The sequence below is a fragment of the Vipera ursinii genome (assembly GCF_947247035.1).
Source record: "Vipera ursinii genome assembly, chromosome: 3".
NCBI lineage: Eukaryota > Metazoa > Chordata > Lepidosauria > Squamata > Viperidae > Vipera > Vipera ursinii.
The window spans coordinates 189,456,748-189,472,414 of record NC_139516.1 but is presented as its reverse complement, the minus strand read 5'-3'; the positions used below and the strand labels follow the sequence as shown (position 1 = coordinate 189,472,414).

Genomic DNA, 15,667 nt, shown 5'->3' with positions numbered 1-15,667 from the left:
TTTATAGAAGTGATGCCCAATACATTTAAATAACTTAAATCTTCCAAGTTTATCTATTAATTTGCTAGGTTAAGTTCAATAGATTTCCAGCTGAAAAGACTGCTACCAAAAAGAAAAAAATAAGGGATTAAAAAAAAGACAAGCAAAGAAGCAGGTGCTTCTTTAAAATGGCTTTAAGTCATTTTTATAATACCCTGCTGTGGTAGAAACCAGATGGGCACAGAAAGGACAAGCTGGTATTCTATCAATTCTGATAATGTAGCTTTCACTGCAGTCTGTTGCCAATAAGGGAAGGAAGAACTGATGCAACTAATCTTTCAAAAGAACCAAAACAGCTCCAATATTTTATTCTCCCCCCAAGTAGAGGTATTTATGGGGTGGGAGGAGTGTCAAAAATGTTGACATGGTGGCTCCTCTTGTGATGCATGGAAAAAGATGGTAGATTCCTTTGACAAACATGGTCATAGCTGCCATCTTGATGCCAATCCCCCCCTCCCGTGACCGCTGCTGCCTCCAAGTGTATGTGTGTTAAGATATCACACAGTAATTTAAAGGCCACACTACAAACTAACAGACAACTGCTTTTTCTTTCACTATTGGACTCTATAATGAGTTATAAAACATGTTCTTTAAACTATTCTGGAAATGAGACCTTGTTGTCTATTTTAGGTGTGCCCAAAAGCAGAGGTCCCCAACCTTTTGGCACCAGGGACCGTTTCCGTGGAGAAAGGTTTTTCCACGGACCGGAGAGTGTGTGGTTTTGTGTGTTACCTGCATCCCACGGATGGGGCTTTGCTCATTTGTGCGGACTGCTTGCTGGCATGCCTCAGCCCTGTACCGGTCCACGGCTCAGGGGTTGGGGACCCCTGCCTAAAGGGGAAATAAGAGTTTCAAATTCTATTCTGAGATACAAATTTTCAACCAAGTTTTTTACTGCAGAATGTTTTCTTTCAGTAACATGCATTATTTATTTTAAAATTTAGAAGCTTACATTCAGTAAAACTTTTTGGGAAGAAAGGTATCATTTTATTTGGCAAGTACCTTTGTTCTTGGGAATTCTTGGGACATCCAAGAAGAGTTTTGATAAATTGCTCCTGTTTGGAACATAGCATTTTAAAACAATATTTCCAACAGTCTGCTCTTGGCTTTAGAGCACTGTGTTTGCTTTCAGAAACCAGTGTTGCTGTTCACAAAACAGTTTCTCCGTATCACCATATGACTCTTTTAAATCCAAATATTGGTTCTGGGTTCCTATTGGCACTTTAATGTTACAACTGGTGCTTCAAAGGATTTGAAAATATTCCATGATTGTTCCAAGTTGCAAAGTGCCTAATTCCAACAGTTCTGCATCTCTTAAAGCAGTAGTTGCTTTTAAAATGTACTATTTATATTTATTAGTCTAGTGTCTGTGTGTTTGTATGGAAGTGTCTTCAAGTCAGGGTTGACTGGACTAGTCCCTGAAGTTTTCTTGGCAAGATTTTTGAAAGAGGTTTGTCATTGCCCCCTTCCTAGAGCTGAGAGAGAGTGTGATTGGCCAAGGTCACACAGCTGGTTTTATACATAAGGCAGAATTAAAACTCACAGTCTCTTGGTTTCCACTACACCAAACTGCCTCTCACTATTCATACTAGTTACCTTATAAATGATTGGGTTCCAAAGAGAAGTCCAATTTGACTGTGCTATATAGTATTCTACTAACTCAGGGGTAGGCAACCTCGGCTCTTTTATGACTCGTGGACTTCAACTCCCAGAATTCCTGAGTCAGCTATGCTGACTCAGGAATTCTGGGAGTTGAAGTCCACGAGTCATAAAAGAGCCGAGGTTGCCTACCCCTGTACTAACTTAACTACTTTAATTGTTTTCTTATCCTTTTATACAGAAAACAAAAAAAATTATAGCATTGCATATTCTGCTTTATTTTCTGGTTTTGTAGTGTAGTAGTGTAGCACGAAATAAAACTTCAGTTTTTATTAAAGCCAAGACCAGAAACATCAAAGAAGAGATTTCAGGTTTCCGCTGCATGAAGAAAAAGGAATCCATTTTGTAAAAAGAGCTGGAGCGTGAAACAATTTACCTATGATACATTTGATTTTTCTGCAGTTTTCCAAAAAGGATGGTAAGAAAATAGATGCAATGAGTACATAACACTAGTATATTTATCCACCCACTGAATAGTTTATCAGGTTGGTTAGATGAACTTGGTTAATTCTGCTGCTATGATACAGAGAATTTGATCTGCATCCTTAGAATGTCTGCATACTGTTTCAGTATGCTGGGTGTAGTAACATCTAAGAAAATCTTCTGAGACAGGGACAGGAACGTGTGAGGCCTCTTTACTTCTGAGCTGAATATTTGTGCATCTATTTGCAAAATGCAGGTGGCCTTTGTTATTCTCAAGTATTCATTTCAGGCATAGCAGTAATAAAAGTGGAGATATTTTCTTATAGCTAAGAGAATGGCTTGTGCCATTTTTTTTAAAAAAATATTATTTAAAGACCTTGCCCATTTTATCTCAGCTGGCACTTTAGAATATACCATGACCTCTTTTTCACACACAGTAGAGGTTGGTTGTCATAGGAGATTCTCAGTCGTAGTCATTGTGTTTCAGCCAATATTTTACAAAAACAAGTGGGATGTTTTTGCATTACACATTTTTCCTACTATACAACTTAAAGTATAATATATATTTTCAGTTCTGTAGACGAAAGGATGTTTTTGGATTACAGAATAAGCTTTGCCAGGAAATTATTTTTGTCAGATGAAGCAATGGCGTATTCATGCAGAGTTTTCTTCAACAGGAAATAAAGTTTCTGTTTAATTCTTCTAAGTAATCATGATGGAAATAAATCAATTTGATAGCTTTAAACTGCCCTCTTGGAGCTGTACCGAATAGTGTATGTATTTTTATTCTCAGCTTTTACTTAATTGTGTTGCTAAACCATTTCCTCTTTATTCCTGTTATGAATTCTAGTTCATTTTTGATGAAAAAGCTTTTTTGTAGGAAAGAGTTACTATAGTTTGAATCATGTGGTAAGTTACATTTTCTGCCTAGTACTTTATTCTGTGTGCACATATATGTGCAAGCACATTTTACACAGCATTCCTAATATTAGAGCTAGCATATCTGAACTACAGAAACCTAGACAATCTGCATAGTAGTAGATAGTAAGTAATAAACAGTTTTCTGTAGCTCTTTGTTCCCACTTGGTGATTGATTGGATATTTGCAGACCATGAAAGGCACTATACTGGGGGGAAAAGAGGAAAAAGTGATGTTTTAAAAGCAAAGAGAAGTATGTTTTACAGCTATACATATTTTCTATTTTTAGGTATTCCTTTTTGTATTTCAATCCACTTCTTTGACAATTTTTTTGTGATAAAAATTAAAGTATATATTAAAATCCAGCTGAGAAATGCAGCTAAACATACTTAGGTGAATATACTCATTTTAACCCTGAGCTACAAATATTCTCCTTTATTGGTAAACATACTTAGGAATAGTTCTAATTTCAAATAATATGCTGTTATCACATTTTTAAGAAAGGTTTTCCTGTAGTGAATTCTCATTTGGAATTTTGTTGATATGTTAATATTAATACTTGCTAATAGTTATCCCAAAATATTTTTAAACAAGTAGTTTTTAATCTTATTTTGCTTTAAATCAGTTTGGTCACAACCGTAAATTTTTAATCTTTTATTTGATCCTTTTCTCAACTGTCAACATTTTTCCTAATATTTAAGAGTCAGTGCTGTTGGAAATACTGAGTATCAATTAACCTTTAGGCCAAATAATAGATGTTAGTTTTGATTATTTAAAGTTTTAAAAAAACAATGTGGGAACATAATTGACATGCTTGCATGCATTCATGCATACACAGACACCAGGCTTGACAGGACCATGATTCCTTATTGCCCCAGGATGGTGTAATAAATAACCATACATTCTTTGGCACTGCCTTTCTTTGGAATTGGAATGTAAACTGATCTTTTCTAATCCTGTGGCCACTGTTGAGTTTTCCAAATTTGCTGGCAAATTGAGTGTAGCACTTTTACTGCATCATTTTTTAAGATTTTGAATAGCTCAACTGGAATACTCTCACCTCCACTAGCTTTGTTGTTGCTCAGCTTTTCTAAGGCCCACTTCACTTCACATTCTAGGATGTCTGGCTCATTGTGATTATCAAGGACGTTCAGCTCACTCTTGCATAGTTCTTCTGTGTAATTTTGCCATCTCTTCTTAATCTCTTCTGCCTCTGTTAGGTCCCTGCCATTTTGGTCCTTTATCATGCCCATTTTTTGCATTAAACATTCCCTTCATCTCTCCAATTTCCTTGAAAAGATCTCTGGTCCTCCCTATTCTATTGTTTTCTTTTATTTCTTTGCACTGTTCATTTAAGAAGGCATTCTTATCTCTTCTAGCTATTCTCTGGAATTCTGCATTCAATTGGGCGTATCTTTCTTTTTCTCCCTTGCCTTTCGCTTCCCTCCTTTCCTCAGCTATTTGCAAAACTTCCTCAGATAGCCATTTTGCTTTCTTGCATTTCTTTTTCTTTGGGATGGTTTTAGTTGCTACCTCTTGTACAATGTTGTGAACCTCTGTCCATAGTTCTTCAGGCACTCGGTGTCTATCAGATCTAATTCCTTAAATCTATTTGTCACCTCTACTGTATATTCAACAGGGATATGATTTAATTCATACCTGAGTGGCCTAGTGCTTTTCCCTACTTTCTTCAGTTTAAGCCTAAACTTTGCAATGAGAAGCTCATGGTCTGAGCCACAGTCACCTCCTGGTCTTGTTTTTACTGACTGTATAGAGCTTCTCCATCTTTGGCTGCAGAGCATATAGTCAATGTGATTTCAGTGTTGACTGTCTGGTGATGTCCATGTGTAGAGCCGTCTCTTGGGTTGTTGGAAAAGAGTGTTTGCTATGACCATCTCAGCCTGTGCCCTGCTTCATTTTGTACTCCAAGGCCAAACTTGCCTGTTATTCCGGTTATCTTTTGGCTTCCTACTTTAGCATTCCAATCCCCCATGATGATAAGGACATCATTTTTGGTGTTAGTTCTATAAGGTGCTGTAGGGCTTCATAGAACCGGTCAATTTCATCCTCTTCAGCACTGGTGGTTGGGGCATAGACTTGGACTACTGTGATATTGAATGGTTTGCCTTGGATTCGAACTGAGATCATTCTGTCATTTTGAGGATTGTATCCCAGTATTGCTTTTCCTACTCTTTTATTGACTATGAAGGCTACTCCATTTCTTCTGAGGGATTCTTGCCGGCAGTAGCATACCTGATGGTCATCTGAATTAAATTCACCCATTCCTGTCCATTTTAGTTCACTGATACCTAAGATGTCGATGTTCAGTCTTGTCATCTCTTGTTTGACCACATCCAGCTTTCCTTGATTCATGGATCTTACATTCCAGGTTCCTATGGAGAAAAAGTCTTTACAGCATTGGACTTTCCTTTCACCACCAGACACATCCACAGCTGAGCGTCCTTTTGGCTTTGGCCCAGTCGCTTCATTCTTTCTGGCGCTACTAGTACTAGCCCTCTGCTCTTCCCCAGTAGCATATTTGATGCCTTCCGACCTGAGGGGCTCATCTTCCAGCGTCATATCATTTTGCCTTTTGGTACTGTCCATAGGGTTTTCATGGCAAAGATACTGGAGTGGGTTGCCATTTCCTTCTCCAGTGGATCACGTTTTGTCAGAACTCTCTGCTATGACCTGTCCGTCTTGGGTGGCCCTGCACGGCATAGCTCATAGCTTCATTGAATTACGCAAGCCCTTCGCCACGACAAGGCAGTAATCCATGAAGGGAAAAAAATATTTAAAACTACTTAAAACAGCTAATGAACATCAACAGTAATATTAATTATTTGCTGGTTCATAATTATGAGATGAAGTGAGAGAATGTCAGAAAGTCACAGATCACATTGAATCACAAGGAAGTGATCAAAGTGTAAAAGAGAATTAATTTGGCTCTACTGCATCATCTTAGTCATTTTTGACAAGATGATTTAATTTCTGACAAACTTGTGCTATCAATATATTGTCATACGTACATATATACATAATTTTTCAAAAATAAATGATTCAGAACTGCGTACCTTCATAGTTTCTGTCTCATAATTTTGGAAATTGTCAGTCCTGTAGCTAAATACAAACTTAATTGAATGTAATATGCTGGTTGATAATATTTCCTGCACACTCCATTGGATGAGATTAATTCACTGTTTGATACCTCATTTTCTATAATAGACTACAAAATTAGTAAATTATTATGTATTAATTTGCAGCTTCCACTATGAATGAAAATATTTTTATTAATAAACTACTTTTTATTCTTGCCTGAACAGCTAAAAAACCTAAGTCTGGAAGAGCTGCAGATGAGATTAAAAGCTTTAGATCCAATGATGGAGCGTGAAATTGAAGAGCTTCGTCAAAGATATACTGCTAAGAGACAACCAATTCTGGATGCTATGGATGCAAAAAAAAGAAGGCAACAGAACTTCTGATTTCCTTAAGAAGATAATACAAGTTGATGTGGACACTACAGGTTTTGAAAGGCCAGTCCTTTGAGCTTTGCAACAACTCAAGCAGAAGGACTTGTAAAGGAAAGCACTCTAAATGTCCTTGAGCCCAAGTAAAAAATCTGCCGTGTTTTTCATGTTTTAATACAATAGAAGTTTCACATTCCTGAGCTCTGTAAGCAGTGTTTCAGTAATGCTGTGTGTTATGCAGTAATGACTTGGGGTCCTATTTAAGACTTCAAGCAATTTCCAATTTTCCAATTAATGCAGAACTTTAAGTGGCAATGTATGCACCTATCATTTAAAGGCATATTTATTCCACATGCTTTGTGATTTATTTATTTTTATGCTTGATGCTTCTTAACTATAAATGGTGCTTGCAGTTAGTACTAGTGGGAAGCCAGGGCAGAGTAAGTTAAGTGTTTGTTTATGGTCACACTCTAAATGGAATGTATTGCTGTATTAAGGGCTGACTCAGGTAGAGTATTAGCTCCAGCTGGCTTGTAAGCACACACATGGGTCTCGTGGGGTTTTTTAGTCAGGAGCTTGATGTTGAGTGTAGAGAAATACTTACATAAGGATGAGCATGCAGCCTACTCCTCTACTCTCTTGGGCATCTCTCTTTGAAAATAACAGGGTTATGCAGTCTTAAGCAACTCCTTTTTCCAGGGGAATTGCACTGGAGAAATTCCAAGTGGGTTTTGTCTTAAGCCTGTCCCTTTCACATACAATAGGCAGGATCTTACAATGTAAGAAACAAGTGCCTATATACTGTGTTTTCTTTCTCTCCTTCCCACCTCCTTCCCTGCAGATCCCTTATTTTATGGTGGATATTTCTATCTATCACTGTTTTTCATTTTGCATAATTTTCAGTATCTCCTTTGGCTCCATAATAAAAGCTATCTTTTTTCTAACAAGCATGAATTTTTTTTTAATTTACCTATTCACTCTACTTACCTCTTCCCCTTATTTTATTGACATTTGGAAATGTTTTCACGTTACATTCTGAGAAACACTAATTGAAAAGCCAAAGAAAATTACTCTGATTCCAGCTTTCTTTCATGTTTTCTCTTAGTTTTCTTTTTTTTTTCTTGATAGTTTTCAGCAGCTCTTCTTTGTAATCATTTCCAAGGTAATAGGTTTGTTCCTGTAGGTATCCCAGTACTGTTGTGTAGATATTTTCATTTGTTATCTTATGTGCTTTCCTAGAAATATACCCTTAAGTTCAATTTCTTCAATATGTTATAGCATCCCCCCCTTTTTCATGTATTCTTCTGTCTAATATGTGAAATGTATTGTATTGTCTGTATAAATAGCTACTTTTGTATGCTTACAGAATCTATTTTGTAAGTGCTATTACAATTATGCTAACAGGGCCACAGGTTTATTTTGTCCTTACCTTCCCCCCCTTGCCACTAATTTACATGTTAAGATTCTGGATTTTAGTGAATTGTCCATTTTATTATGTGTTTCAGTCATTGTGAGCCACTTATATTATGCACTGAAAACTGGAAAACCACAGTGTATTCTGAAAAGCCTTAAAATATTTGAAATAAATTACCATTCCTTTATATTTCAGCTGAGAACAATTTTACCATGTATATGAATACATGTGCATAAATTGAAACCCAAAACATAAATTAAAAATCACTTAAACTTGTATAGCTTATATGAGCTGCTATAAACCATAATTTTTTAATGAATGAAATAGAAAAAGTTATGGTGTAAACCTCACTGGGGCTAATGTCTCTTACTGTTTTTCATATCATCAGATTGATTGCAATTTACTGTGAATTGTTTTTTTTAGGTAAGGCATCTAAATCATTTTTCTAAATGACAAATAGATGTATAGTTAATTATAAGAAATTCTAATGTAACTTATAAAAACCTTCTTCCTAACATACTCTATAATAATATATAATAAAAAAAATCTCAATGCATAATGGTATTATGGGCACCTTCCATTCGAAGCAATTGAAATGCAAATAGAATTGTGTGTCGTAATATTTACCAAAACTGTGTTAGAGTCTGTAGAGTGCAAATGGGATAGAACTCAACAGTTAAGAACTGATTTCTATCTGTAATTCTCACCCAGTATATGATTGCATAGGTTCTTGGATCTAAAAGTGTAGGAACCAGTCATGATCCACCCTGGGGGAAAAAAAGGTACTGAAACAGTAGCAGTTGATGCTTGAATTAATGGAAAGACCAACATTCACTACTTGTGACAAGGCATTCAGAATGTCATTGTTTCATATAGTTAGGAGTGAATGTGTTCAGTCTAATGAGGTTAGTCATTTAGATTAGTATCAAGTAAGATTTGTCCAACAAGAAATTTTCTTTAACGTTCTCAGTTTTGCAGAACATTCTAAAATCTTGTACATTAAAAATGAATGTCTAAATCACCTTTTTTCAGATCTGTGAAAATACCAAAAAAGATTAATCAGGTCATCAGCCTGATTGGCTTTTCCTGGTGTGCCTTATGCAATTTAATCAATTTAAAATTATTTGATTCTTTCTTTTGGTATTGCTTTGATTATTATTAACTCAGTGAAAACCAGAAAGACAATACTAAAGCCAACTTCCAGGCTAAGACATCCACATAGCACTTGGAAAGATCTCTGTTCAGATACTAACATAGATTTGACACGTACATTTTGGTATAAGATATGCACAATCTTCACTCTTTCCTTGTACTGTCATTCTTGACTTACCAGAGTTACCCAGGAAGTTTTCACTAACTATAACCATAGTTTTGCATTACATCCAGATAACGAACTAAGGTTCATAACAAGCCAGAAATTTAAAAATAGTTGCAAATTGTCATTTCAGAGTATGTCTTCCTCTGAACCTACCTGTAATTTTCAGGTACAAACATAATTGAAACCGATGATTAGGTGAAGACTTTCTGAATTAATTGCAATATATCAAGACAGGAAGAGACAAAGGAAGGATTGAAAGCATGGGCACAAATATTTTTATTTCCAATATTTTTTATTTTTTGTGATGCTTGCTTTAGCCTCTGTTGCTTATAACTGATTGGTGTTTTAAATGATAATTGTTGATGGTTTTATTGTGTTTCCAGTTTGATTTATATAGACAGTTTGTGCTTTTATTATAAGTTAAGCTGAGAGATAAACTTTATATATCTTTGCTTCAGAAGCTGCAAATGTTACATCCTGACTGGGCAGTGAGTATCACACTTACTATAGATTAAAGGTTTATTCTAAAGCAAATGAAATTGTGGAAAGTAACAGACAAAATATAATATTTGGAATTCCCTGAATTTCTCTACAGTTATAGTATAGTATTAATATACTCAGTTTGAGCAGATAATTTGATTTATCACTGTTAACTGATCAAGGCAAAAAGTTGTATAATAATGAAATTTAGGGATAGGAGTTATATGCAATTGACCTTTTTATTATTTCATATTTATTAATTTTTACTGAAACATATACATTACTTGTGCCCACAACCATTTTTATTTCTACTAAAAATATATGTTTTTGTAAAATACTTCTTTTTAATTAAACTTGCAATAATTCTAGTATAGACCTTGTGAAATTTTAACTCACTTTGGTTTATAGTTTGTTTCCTGTCTCATATATAAAAGTTTTACTGTTCTAAAGTACAATGTCCCCAAACCCTGAAAGATAAATGTTTGTTACCATTTTGAATAAAAAGCTATTTTCCATCGATGCCTGATGTGTGTCATTTCAACTAGCTTTTTTAAACTCGAGTGAAACTCTGAAATTTGCCAAGCCATCAGTGATGAGGTCTTAGCCTCATCCATATTATTGTCAGTAACTTGAATATTTAATAAATAGGTGAAATAGCAATAGGACTTAGACTTATATACCACATCATAGTGCTTTACAGCACACTCTAAGCAGTTTTCAGAGTCGGCATATTGGAAAACGGGCTCCAGAATAAGGCTGGCTTCATTAACAATTGAAAAACAATCATAGAAGACAAACAATCCTATGCTATGGATTATCTAATAAAATTGTTTTAGCTGTTTAAAACTCTTTCCAAAAGAATTCATTAACCAAGGCTAAAGGTAAAGGTGTCCTTAAACTGGATTCCAGGCGGCTATATGAGCAAAGTAGTTGTTTTAGCATAGTTTTCTTGGTAGTGATACAAAAGAGCTTTGACATTTGCTTCTTTTGGAATCTTTTTTTTAAAATTTCCTAATCTTGCAAAGAAAAGTTCAGCTAAACATTTTCTTGTAAGGAAGTAAGCTACCTAGGATCAAACTTACAGCCTTCTGATTGTGAGGTGAGAGCTCCACCTCCACCATGCCACTATAAATAAATAAATATAGATAAATAGATAGATAGATAGATGATAGATAGATCTCAGCAGACAAGAATATTATTAGCAAAGCAGCACAAATTCATTTCTATATAAATTTGATGTGAACACTAAGAAAGTTGGGGTTTTGTATCTTTAAAATTAGTGATAGATGCAATATTATTCCAACCTACAGTTGTACGTTATATAGGTTGTGCTTGCTTATTAAAAGGAAAAATAGCTGTTTGAAAAGTTTTAAAAAGAAAACAGCTTCTTTTTTTAAAAAAGAAATCAATTTCAGGTGTTCTTATAGGTGACTTTGGAGAGCCAGTTGGTCTAGTGCACAGGTGTCAAACTCGCCGTGTCATGTGACATGTCACGACATATTGCAACTTTTTTTTTGCATTGCTGGAGCTGGGGTGAGCACGGCATCGATATGATGCAACCAGCCTGCAGGCCCGTAGTTTGACACCCCTAGTCTAGTGGTTAAACTAGAAAACAGGACTGTGAGTTCTGGTCCAGCCCTAGGCACAAAATTAGCTAGCTGATGGATTAGTTAGTTTCTCTTAGGCCTAAAAAGGAAGCAATGGCAAACCACTTCTGAAAATGTTTCTTTTCAAGAAACAACAGGATCTTGTCCAGGCTTACAACAGCCAAATCAGCTAATTAATTTTACACTCTATCGAATTAGAAATAGGTTCACATATTTATTTTCAAATCCTTGTAATGTTTTAAACTATAAAATTTTAGGCAAGACCACAAACATCTCTCAAGATTTAGCAGTCTTAGGAGACTTCAGCCATTTTTTAAAACAACACTAATTGTTTTTTATTTAATGTTGAGACTTCTGTCACATCAACTCAGTAGTCAAGTATGCTGAACTATCAGTAGCACTAAAATGTCCCTTATTGGCTTATATAATTATTTGCAATACTTTTGGATGACAATCCACATACAACAAAAGGTTGAAAATTGGTGCTCGAAGCAGCAAGATGCATAAATAAAAACAGAAAATGAAGCTGATGTGTCTAAAAAGTATCATTATAGCCTCATGCATTTTGGAAGACACCATTGTCAAGAGGGTTAGTTTCTTTAAAAAAAATATCAGCTATTTGATTACTCAAGATTTTATATTGCAAAACATCATGGAATTTGTTCAAAATAAAAACATTCTAAACAATAGACATAGTTCTTAAAGGGCAGCACTATTACATTTTATCTAACATTTTTATTAAAACACTTATTTTTTTAAATGAGAAATAAACGTACTTTGCATTACATAAAAGAAAACAGCTAAAAAGATACACATAAAAACACATGCAAAAAAATTACTACAACCCATATTTTTCTGTACCCTTATTACTGGTGCCATCTGCCTGAAAATAATATTCCTGGCTTAAGCAAGGAAAACAACCTGTTCATGTTTAAAAAGTAATGTGTTCTTCAAAACAAAACTCCTCTGAAATAAATATTTTGGGTCTTGATTGCTGGATACTTTTTTCCTGCTTACAATGGCCAAATCAGCTCATTAATTCTACACTCTTTAACTAATTAAAAGTAGCTTCACATGTTTATTGCCAAATGCTTGTAATATTTCAATTCTGAAAGGATTATTTCTGAGATGGAAAAGGAAAGGGTAGGGAGAGGGAGAAAAGGAATGAATTCTAGGACACCGTTTATTTAATCTCTCCTATTAGTGTTTGCATGTTTCATACAAGAAAGATACAAGTGAAACTTCCCATCACAGCACCTACACAGCGCCAGGAGCCATCCTTTTTCCTTTGCCCTCTGCCCCTCTCCCTCTGCTCCATCTTCCATGCTGTCCACACTTTTTTCACCAATCAACAGAGCAGGATCTATTGTACGTTGCAAATAAGACAGTTTGGTGGGTGTCATTGGCAGGAACAATCAAGGAACATGAAAAGAGGGGAACAGGCAGAGAATTCCACTACTGAGAAACAGCTTTTTCCAGGGAGATAACAGTCCTGGGACAAAAACTACGATTTCCCTACTTTGAGCAGAAAAAAGAACCAAATGTGAAATACACATAGTCCTTGACCTACAACTATTCAGTTAGTGAACGTTTCAAGTTACTATGACATCGAAAAAAGTGACATGTCCATTTTTCAGACTTACAATCGTTGCAGCATCCCTGTGGTCACTTGATCAAAATTTGGATGCTTGGCAACTGGCATTATTTATGACGGTTGCAATGTCCTAGGGTCATCTGATCGCTTTTTGCAACCTTCTGACAAGCAAAGTCAATGGAGAAGCCAGATTCCCTTAACAATCAGGTTACTAACTTGACAACTGCAGTGATTCACTTAATTGTGACAAAAAAGTCATAAAATGGGGCAAAACTCACAACTGGGAATTTTGGGCTTAATTATGGTCATAACTCAAGGACTACCTGTAATTAATTTTTAATAATTCCAACCTTATAAAATTTCATAGTTACTTTCAACCGTTTCTCTATCTTACCAAATTCATTTTCTAGTATTATTTATGCCTCCAAACATGTATGCTAGCTCACCCATCCTTATAAAAACATGCTTGTACTATAAGTACAATAATGACAGGGGGTAATTTGTCAAATGCTTTGACTTGTGAAGGAGAAGGTTAAAGGAAATGACCCACCAATTAAAGAAGATCAATCTGCCAGGACTTGTTCTTGACAAAACATACTAATCTCTAGTTATTATGGCATTATTTTCAAACTGATCCCTTTGGATCTATTTTAGAATCTTTCCAGATAAAATTGAGTGTTTTGTTCTTTCTCCATACCTTCTTTCACCTTTCTCAATTATCTGGTATTTAGCCTATCCTTCAAGATTTCTCAATGAAAACAAACAGAATCCTGCAAGACAATCCCAAAATTCCTCAGAGGATCCAATCTATCTGATTTTGGAAATTATAAATCCTTCAAGATCAGTAAATATTCCTTGTATTTTTAGCAAGTTCAAACTTAAGTCCTGTTTCTTTGACCTTCTTTTTTATAACTGCGTGATGGAAAAGACAGAACCAAATAGGAACTGAGTTGTTCTGCCTTTTCTTGGTTATATCTTACTCTTTTGACATTTTACTGAACAACTAAACAACTAAATAATATATGGTTTCTTTTCCTTTCATCTTGAGCTTATCTGAAAAATCTCTTTGTGTCATTCTTAGTCTTCACTAATTTTAGCTCATATTGAACTTTAGCTTTTCTGACATCATTTCTGCCTCTATGCATCTACGTGACATCTCATCTATCTTGGAGAAATTGTTTTGGGTCAGAAAAGATTGCTCACCCCTCATTAAACACCATTTTTAAAAGAAAATGAGTATATTTTGTTATTACATTACGCAAAGAAAATATAAAGAATATGTAATGTTGTAATGTAGAAACAATCCCCCTTCTCCAAAATATATATTCTCAGCAACTGCAGTTTGCATTTTCCTAATGAAAAAAATAATATACTGTACCAGACTGTTACTTATTTAAATCCTAAACTAAGTACTTGATGAAAAAGTTCTGTGTCAAGTAACAGAGAAAGTGAAATGGGCAAACTACCACATTAGGTTCACAGCAGAAAGCCATGATTATTCATCACTTAAATGACATTTTTAAAGTTCTTCATTATCTTCATTGTGGATGCCTTTTGTCTGCCTAGGGAGATTTTACTTTTTTCCCCTCATTCAGTCATGTCTGATTTTTGGAGTCTGCCTGGATAAGTCCCTGGAGTTTTCTTGGTAAAGATTTTTTCCCCCAGAAGTGATTTACTATTGCCTCCTTCCTCAGTTTGAGAGAAAGTAATTGGCCCAAGGTCACACAGCTGGCTTGCACCTAAGGCAGGAGTAGAACTCACAATCTCCTGATTTCTAAGACTAGTGGTGGTGCAGTGGTTAGAACGCAGTATTGCAAGCTAATTCTACCGACTGCCAGCAGTTCGATTCTCACTGGCTCAAGGTTAACTCAGCCTTCCATCCTTTCGAGGTAGGTAAAATGAGGACCCAGATTGTTGGGAGCAGTATGCTGACTCTATAAACTGCTTAGAGAGGGCTGTAAGGCACTATGAATCGCTATATAAGTCTAAGTCATAGGTCTGCAACCCGCGGCTCCGGAGCTGCATGCGGCTCTTTCAGCTGCCTCCTGCGGCTCCCGGTCCTCTGCCATCTGCAGTCCAAAAAAAAAAAAAAGTGGGACTAAAAAAGTTCAACCAATCAATTCACATATGTAGGGTAGGTGCATATCTCGCCTTGGCTCCACTCTTCAGTCAAACCGTGTTCTGTGCATGCATGCATGTACGTGTATGCGCACATATTTTTTGCGGCTCCCAGTTTTTCCTTTTGTGAGGGAACCGGTTCCGAGTGGCTCTTTCACTGTTTCAGGTTGCTGACCCCTGGTCTAAGTGCTATTGCTATTCTAGCCTGATGCCTTAACCACTACTTCAGGGGTGTCAAACTGCCGGCCCATGGGCCAGTTGCATCATATGGAGGCCGCGCCCACCCCAGCTCCGGAAATGCAAAAAAAGTCGCAATATGTCGCGACCCATCACATGACGTGGCGAGTTCGACACCCGTGCACTACACCAATCTGGCTTTCAGAGAGAAACAAACCAGACTGAAATTGAATCATAACAGACCTACTTCCAGATCCCAGATGTACAGCGGTAATCTTTCTGGCCTAGTGGCATTTAGCAGGAGGAGAAATAAGACACAATTTATGCCCAGTTAGTTTCTGATGGATTGTCACAGCCAGTCAAATTTGGGGGGGGGGGGAGATTTACATTGGAAAAGTGTTTTGTTTATCTTAGTCTTTTAAGTTAAATATGCCATAACAGATTTTATTTTTA

The 15,667-nt window shown here is 36.0% G+C and overlaps 1 protein-coding gene across 1 annotated transcript in view; it reads left to right on the top strand.

Annotated features, from left to right (window-relative positions):
• STK3 (serine/threonine kinase 3) overlaps nt 1-10,237 on the top strand; it is a 118,388-nt gene extending 108,151 nt beyond the window's left edge. The window contains exon 11 of the mRNA XM_083358951.1: nt 6,363-10,237. Within this exon, the coding sequence (XP_083215077.1) occupies nt 6,363-6,521 (159 nt within the window). The 3' untranslated portion in view covers nt 6,522-10,237. The remainder of the gene's footprint in view (nt 1-6,362) is intronic.
• Nucleotides 10,238-15,667: the final 5,430 nt, after the last annotated feature.